General features: G+C 38.2%; 1 protein-coding gene across 1 annotated transcript in view; it reads right to left on the minus strand.

Annotated features, from left to right (window-relative positions):
• The window catches only part of LOC125041671 (5-phosphohydroxy-L-lysine phospho-lyase-like), a 15,172-nt gene that overhangs the window by 1,012 nt on the left and 6,660 nt on the right, over positions 1 to 7,500 (minus strand). The window contains exons 2-12 of the mRNA XM_047636838.1: positions 7,015 to 7,133; positions 6,459 to 6,564; positions 5,971 to 6,099; positions 5,727 to 5,820; positions 5,367 to 5,575; positions 5,002 to 5,178; positions 4,492 to 4,685; positions 4,304 to 4,403; positions 1,767 to 1,914; positions 1,509 to 1,632; positions 1 to 1,283 (exon numbers count right to left, since the gene is read on the minus strand). The exon at positions 1 to 1,283 is cut by the window's left edge and continues 1,012 nt beyond it. Coding sequence (XP_047492794.1) covers positions 1,279 to 1,283; positions 1,509 to 1,632; positions 1,767 to 1,914; positions 4,304 to 4,403; positions 4,492 to 4,685; positions 5,002 to 5,178; positions 5,367 to 5,575; positions 5,727 to 5,820; positions 5,971 to 6,099; positions 6,459 to 6,564; positions 7,015 to 7,133 — 1,405 coding nt within the window. The 3' untranslated portion in view covers positions 1 to 1,278. The remainder of the gene's footprint in view (positions 1,284 to 1,508; positions 1,633 to 1,766; positions 1,915 to 4,303; positions 4,404 to 4,491; positions 4,686 to 5,001; positions 5,179 to 5,366; positions 5,576 to 5,726; positions 5,821 to 5,970; positions 6,100 to 6,458; positions 6,565 to 7,014; positions 7,134 to 7,500) is intronic.

Genomic DNA, 7,500 nt, shown 5'->3' on the forward strand with positions numbered 1-7,500 from the left:
ATTGGCCTACAATTAACTGACCTATTAGTACATCACAAGAAATGTTCACGACAAACGAATAATGGCGATTTATACTATATTTATATTTAAATATCAACGCATTCTGAACGGTTATTTCTTACGAACAAAGAAACAATTCAGATCCCTCCGTAACTAGTGCTCTGCTCATGACTAACCGTTTTCTGCTTGTTTTGAGGCGGGGCCACGTAGTTAAACGACTAGTTATATGTTAAAAATTAAAGATATTCCGCGTCAGAGTAGGCTGGAGGAGGAGGACGCACTCAAAACATTGGAAGCAAAAGAAATTATAAGGCTTCTCCTTTGCAGATAACAATGAACATAAATGTATACGTTTGCACATCCGCATGTAGGCCTATGCATTCTTGCACAAATATACAAAGGTTCACACTTTTACTAAACATATATATATATGTATATATATATATATATATATATATATATATATGTATGTATATATATACACACATATACAAATAAACGTGTATGCACGTAAGAAAACAACAAGAGGTCTGAGAAGGAACACCGGATTTCGATACAGCGGTCATGGTGTCTTGGATCTGGATTCGTATTCATGTGCTTGTTTCTAAAAGTAGGGGACTATATCTTTGAGCAACAAATTGCATTTGATGGAAATTATAGTAATTTCTATGTTGATAATAAGGTATTATAATTAAAAACTTAGAGATATCAATCTTTTTGTTTGTTTTTCGACACTTTTTTTTTTTTTTTAAACTTTGGATGATCAAATGTACCGGAGCTCTTGACCGATTTTAATTTTAGTTTTATTTCTATAAAGCTGGTGAAATGCGTATCGAGCCTCGCGAGGAATTAAAAAAAAATTCACGCCCGTGTTTTTGTATTTTTCTTTTCTTTTTATGAAAGTATAGTGAATTTATAAAAAAAAAAAAAAAAAAAAAAAAACGCGAGGTTGGATAAGGAATTCACTGATGTTTATGCAGATATTTTTTTTCTTGGCCTAATTAATTATCCTGTTGCACATTTGCTCAACCACGTGGAAATAAGTTTTTTTCCTGCTGGCATCCCCCCCCCCCTTGTGAGTGTTCCCGTAAATCTGGTCTCAAAATGTCTCTAATTAATATGTTTTCGATTGGACCCCCTTACCCTCAGGAATGGTCCCCTTCACATAAATGGTAATCACTCTATATCAAGTCAGTTTGAGAGCACACTTCAATACAGTGCTGTGGAGGAACATTTACTGCATCAGACTGGCCTGCTGCAGCCGCTGGGGTCAGTATGTCACACTGAAAGCGGGCAAAGAAATTTAATTACTACTGCTTTTTCGTAAACATCTGAGAGTTAAGGTTTCAAAAATATATTATTGGAGTATTGATATTTACATTTCTTACATGATGCAAGGATTCAAATGCTAAATATTTGAGTGGCTTGTCCTCATAAGGAAATCCATTTGAAAGAGGTTGTGCATTATTTTCTTAGTTTTTAAGGACTTCAAAAGTGAGAAAACATACCTTTAACTTGAATTTCACTGGGTGCATCAATATTATTCGCATGACCATTCGTGAGCTGCTGCTGCGGCTTGGGGTCATGGTTACCATTCACCATCAATTTCTCCATGCCATTCGCTACTATGTTCTGGTTAAAAAGAAAAATTAGTCTTATGATTTTCCAACAATAAAATGCTTATAAATGGCATATTCAGACTGACTGTTTCAAAACGTATTGAAAATATTTATGTACACCAAAAATAATCCAGTTAGTAATTTTACCTCTGCTGCTTCCATCTCCGTCATGATGGCATCCAGTTTTTCAACAAGTTCTTTAGCATCTTCCATTCCAAAGACCAATGGGCTTTTGAACTTGAGAACATTTCTGTAAGGGCCATCATTGCTCAGCAGCACATATTGCTCCTTTAATCTGTAAGATGGTTTCATTATTTAACCATGTATATATATCTATAGTCACTTGTACAGACCCTTTATGGTCACTTTTATATAAGGGTAAGTACAACATCTGGACAAGCAGCTTAATACATAATATATAATTAATTCCTGGTCATGGCATTCTCATACAAAGTGAAGCATCCATCCAGAACCACAAGCATCAATCTGCTTATAAAATGACAGCAAAGTTTTGCACGCTATCCTCATGAGCTCTCAGTAGAATTGATTCAAAATTAAGATACAAAGTCAGGTCTCATGAGAATGCATAGGTAGAAAAATAAAACGATCCTTCTTGACGAGGATCTAGTACTATATCAACACGACCAGAAGAAATTGACTCTAGAAATTGTTTAGCTAGAACTACAAAAGTTATATAGGAATAATATCCACTCTTACTAAACAACAAATAACAGCTTTTATAGACTGTTCACTCTTGGCATTGCTTAGAGTTCTGTCAGGAAGAGTAGTTATACATCTGTATCCATACATTACTGCATTACTACTCCTTGCAAAGTGAATAACTTCTCCTTTTGTTGGTAATTTGCAGGATAAAAAAAAAAAACGTATATATCCACACAACTCAAAGCGTAAGGAAATAAAACTTTTTCTACATAATACAATTTGAGAAGAGAGCCATTACACCCCCCTCCCCATCCCCTGCCCGTTGTTGCCGTAGGGGCTTAGGAGACGGAGACTGGGCCCCAATGCTGGGGATCACCCCTGCCTTGGGCCTCAGCCCTCGGCTTCTTCCTCTTTCCGTTTCTTTCTTTTTCCCAACCCCTTCTACTATCCACTTCCTAAGGTGGGAGCGTCGTGTTGAAAGGATGTAAGGCTGCCACGGCATTCCCGTTTAGCGGTCTAGCCCTTACTCCTGAAGGGGACCCTAAGGGTGGACTGCTTCTCTCCCCCAACATACTCCAGGCCAGTATTTAAGTTTTTTATCACCCTTATTAGGGGCACTGAGACTTGCCCCTTTATCAACTAGCCCCACAAATTCAAATCCTCCCGATTCTCCGACCCCAGCCACTCCTTTAACCACGACTGAACAATGCTACCACTACAGTCTCCTCGTCGCCTATTGTCACCTCAGTTCAGTCCAAATCATCCACCCAGGTTATTACTCAACTTCCAGAAAACACTCATCCTCTACTTCACCTCCTCCACTCCACTCTTCATCTATACCCCCTCCTACTTTATTACTACTTTAAAGCCTTATTGCCCACCTTCCTGCAGTACTACCTCTCTCAACACTATTCCCTCTTCCACACGCCCACGCCCCTCTACTACCTCCACTTCTACAAACCCTTTGAATACTCTGTTTAGCCTAGTCAAATGGGATCGATTCTTCGTGACCCTCGTTCACGCCTTGTCACATCCGAATCCCAAGCTAAAGCATTATTAACCCAAACAGGAAGCAAGCAGATTAAGTTTTTCTCTTACTCCCTACACCAGTACTGTCCTTCACTCCACCCTTCCCCCACCCTCCAAATATGTTTTTACATCTCCCCCAGTATTTCTTCCTCATCTACCACCTTCTTCTCCCAGTCAAATTATTTTGCCATTCTAAATCCAGACACCCCAATCTCCTATTCCTGGCACTTCAATCTCTACTTCCCCGGTACCTACTCCTCTCCCTCCTCGCCCACCTATCGCACAAGACAAGCTAAACGTTCCACCCCATCTACCGCACCCTCTCCCTCCGTCCCTCAAACGTCTGTCCCCTCTTCTCCGCCTCATAAGAAAACCTTTGTTTTATCAGACTTCCCCAACCAACCGCACTTTAAAAACTCTCGAAGACATTCAAAATTATGTAATCATGACCCAAGATAACATGCCTACTCCTCATCCATTCTCCAATCTCTCTGCTCCTATATCCCCTATACTCAAATAACTGCCGACACCCATCCTCCTCCTACTCATGTTCTTCCTACACCCCTTCCTCCCACTCCCTCCCAGCACATCCCATTCCCCCCTGCTTCAGCTGCATCCTCCCCCTTCCTTCCCCAATATCCCTTCCGATTCCCCCTGGATACACGTGTGACCCTTTGTCACAACAGTTCTCTTCCCTGAATTCTCTCCTGAAACTGTGATCTGACCGCCCTTAAACCCCTTCCTCCTTTTGCTAATCGCTACTTTACCCTACGGACATCCTTGCAGAATCCCACACTTCCTCCTTTAACAACTTTGATCTAATCACCCTTGTTAATCTCTAGTTTCTTGAGCTTCTGTGCTATTTCTTACTTGTAGCACAATTAATCATCAACTGACACCCCTCTTTGCCATTTTCACTATTACACCTTTCTATGTCTAACACATTTATTTTGCTCTGTAGCCACTACAAGCATTGTAACCAATAGTCCCACCTTTTGTTGATGAAAGCAGCCTCAGCAGTGGCAGGTTCCCGTGTCTCTCTGTTCTTTACCAAATCTACGCCCAAGAACATTCCTTCGCCTCGTACATCACCTGGAAACCACACATTTGGTATGAGGGATTTTGACTTATACATTCTTCCTTTTTTCATTAGAATCAGTATAAACACATAAAGTCTTACCAATAATGGCATGTTTTCCTTTAAGCCGGTTAAATTCTTGCTTTAGGAAGTTTCCAATTTTTGTAGCATTATCCAACAGATTTTCTTTCTCAATGACATCGAGAACAGCATTTGCAATAGCGGCTGACACAGGATTGCCACCAAACGTGTTGAAGTATTCCATTCCTGTGGCTCCAAAGCTTTCAGCAATTTCCCTGCAAAACAGCAGTGTTATATAGTATAATAAATATATGAAAATATATAATAGCACTGTTATTAAGAGCAATTTAACATTTTATTGAGACTGAAATGAATAGTGGAACGGAAAGATATAAATAATTTCTATATATAAAATATACATAAACATTTTAAAAGCATGTGATCCGGGAGGTAGCTAGAAGCATAAACTATCAAAAAAATCGATTCTAAAAACTGTAAAACACTCTTTAAAAAGAAGTGAATTCATAAGATATGAAAATGCGCGTAAAAATGAAAGTTCTTTGTATATTTTAAACTAAATTGTAGGATTACCTTGTTGTAATGACTGCTGACACGGGGTGGCCATTGCCCATAGGCTTTCCCAGGGTTACGATGTCTGGAACTATGTCATCCCCCTGCGTCTGGAAGGCCCACATGTGAGAACCAACTCTTCCAAAGCCAACCTGGACCTCATCTGCCAAACACACACCACCTGCTGCTCTTACATGGCTGAAATTAACAAAGAAAACAGGCTACATTGACATTTCATAAGCAAATCACATTATTGGTTATTTTACCTATTTATTTATTCATTTAGTTATTTGTTTGTCTATTTATTTACTGATGCTTTAGAAAACTTGTGGTGGGCTAACCGTCAGTCAAAAATGCCAGAAATATCTTAAATAATTGCAATTTACCTATAGACCTGACGAAGGTATCCAGGTGGGTAAACAATTTGCCCACCGCAGCTTTGCATAGATTCTGCGAAAAAGATGCTGACTCCACCGTGGAGTTTGGTAGCCTTGTCACACAGCTGTTTCACTTCATCTGCATACTTTTGAGTACACTCTTCCACTGTGAAGTCTTTGTCTGTGTACTTTCCTCGATACACATCAGGAACTGGAGCCTGTGGAAATATAAGTAATAACAAGTAGCAGAACCTTATTTATGTTTATACTTGACGTGGTATTTGCTGATAACTGAATGTTTAATTGACTCTATGATATCAACTTTACCCTTCTAAAAATACCCACATATGTTGCTGTGGAAATACTCACAACATGGACCCAGTCACGCTGGCCTTCTCCCCCGGGATGGTTGAATTTATAGGGAGAAATGTCAATAAGAGATGTGACATGACCATGATATGCACTGAAAAAACAACATAAAATAGAAGTTCTGAAGTTCCTGTTAAAGATGAAATTAATTTTGGAATTGCAAATGCAATATTTATCATACAGATTCACACTTTACAATAGCCATCATTGTGAAAAAAAATATTAAAGACGGAAGAAATCTTACTGATCTAGGGTGATCACATCCCGCTTCCCCGTGTGCGTTCGTGCCAGTCGTATTGCAAGGTCGTTGGCCTCGCTGCCAGAATTGACGAAGAAGCAGACATTTAGCTTTTCGGGGAAATATGACGTCAGTCTGTCGGGGGAAAGATAAAGGTGAAAGCCATGTAAAGTATGAGTTTAACAATTCTTACTTTCAATTATATGTTGATGTAAAACTTATTTATTTTTTGTTATACAAATTGAAATTAAAAGTAAAAGTTGCAGAAAAAAACAACAACTAACGATTACACTTTACCCAAAATGACTACCTTACTTTTTTTCTTCTAAACACTTGTTGCAGAAACAATAAAGGTAAGTGTCACTTCTTGCAGTTACGTAACTCTTCGGACTACCAGAAGTTATCATCGCTTTTGAACACAATTGTTCAAAACTTATATATAGACACATCTTATTTAAACAACAAAATAACAGTCAAACCAAAAAATCACCAACCTTTCCGCATAGAGAACCAAATTATCATGAAGGAATCGGCTGTTTGTGTTCAAGACGCTCATCTGTTCAATTGCTGCTGATACAACTTGTGGATGACAATGGCCAACTGTGGGGGGAAATACCGTAGTGAAAATTATACATCATAATTCAAATATCTTATCTTTAAATGCGAGAGTCAAAACAGAGACGGAGCTTTATTTCCCTATTAATAGTATTAATATTAATTGAGTTTTCACTATTTTCTATTCCGCCTTGTCGCTTCTTGATATTCTTTTAGCATGTAATTAAGGCTACATCCTTACAACGTTAGAAGTGATCTGATACTTTATGTTTACCGATAAATCGATAACTGCAACAATGGTGTTGATACTGATGATGCTCGTCACTAAAGTAATTAGCATACGTACATTTGTCATTTAGTTTTGCTCATTGTTATCAAAATGAACGCAACACAATAACAAAAACGAAAACAGTAGCTCCGATAATAAAATTCTGATAATTCACACCAATACGGCAGAGGATACCGATAATATCTCCTTAATCTGATAATACTCACCATGACAGACATTGTTGATGCAGTCCAAATACCTGCATCCTTTCTCATCGTACATGTAACAGCCAGCTGCGCGCACGATCTTCAGCGGGTCCGATCGGAAAAATAGCTTACATGAGGGTCTGGAATGTTCGAGAAAAATACAATGTGGGTTAAATCACTTGATTGTAATTACCGAAAAAAAATGCTTAACTTTATTGCTCGCTGAGGCTGTAGTAATTTTTTATTGTTACGTAGATGGTAAAATAGGAATTGGTTTAGTGGTATAGTAATAGGTTTAGTGAATGACTAATTTTAATATCTATTTTCCTCATGTGTGTAAACGGATAGTAAAGATAATGTCAATCCTGTAATTTTAATGAAAATAACAAGTCGTATTATATTAATAATGTACACTATGCAGTTATTCCACTGCATACACGAATATTAATACATCAAAGTACGTATTTCATGTTCATGCTATTGTGGTAGGAAAAGTATGTGTACAGG

This window comes from Penaeus chinensis, chromosome 31, assembly GCF_019202785.1.
Source record: "Penaeus chinensis breed Huanghai No. 1 chromosome 31, ASM1920278v2, whole genome shotgun sequence".
NCBI lineage: Eukaryota > Metazoa > Arthropoda > Malacostraca > Decapoda > Penaeidae > Penaeus > Penaeus chinensis.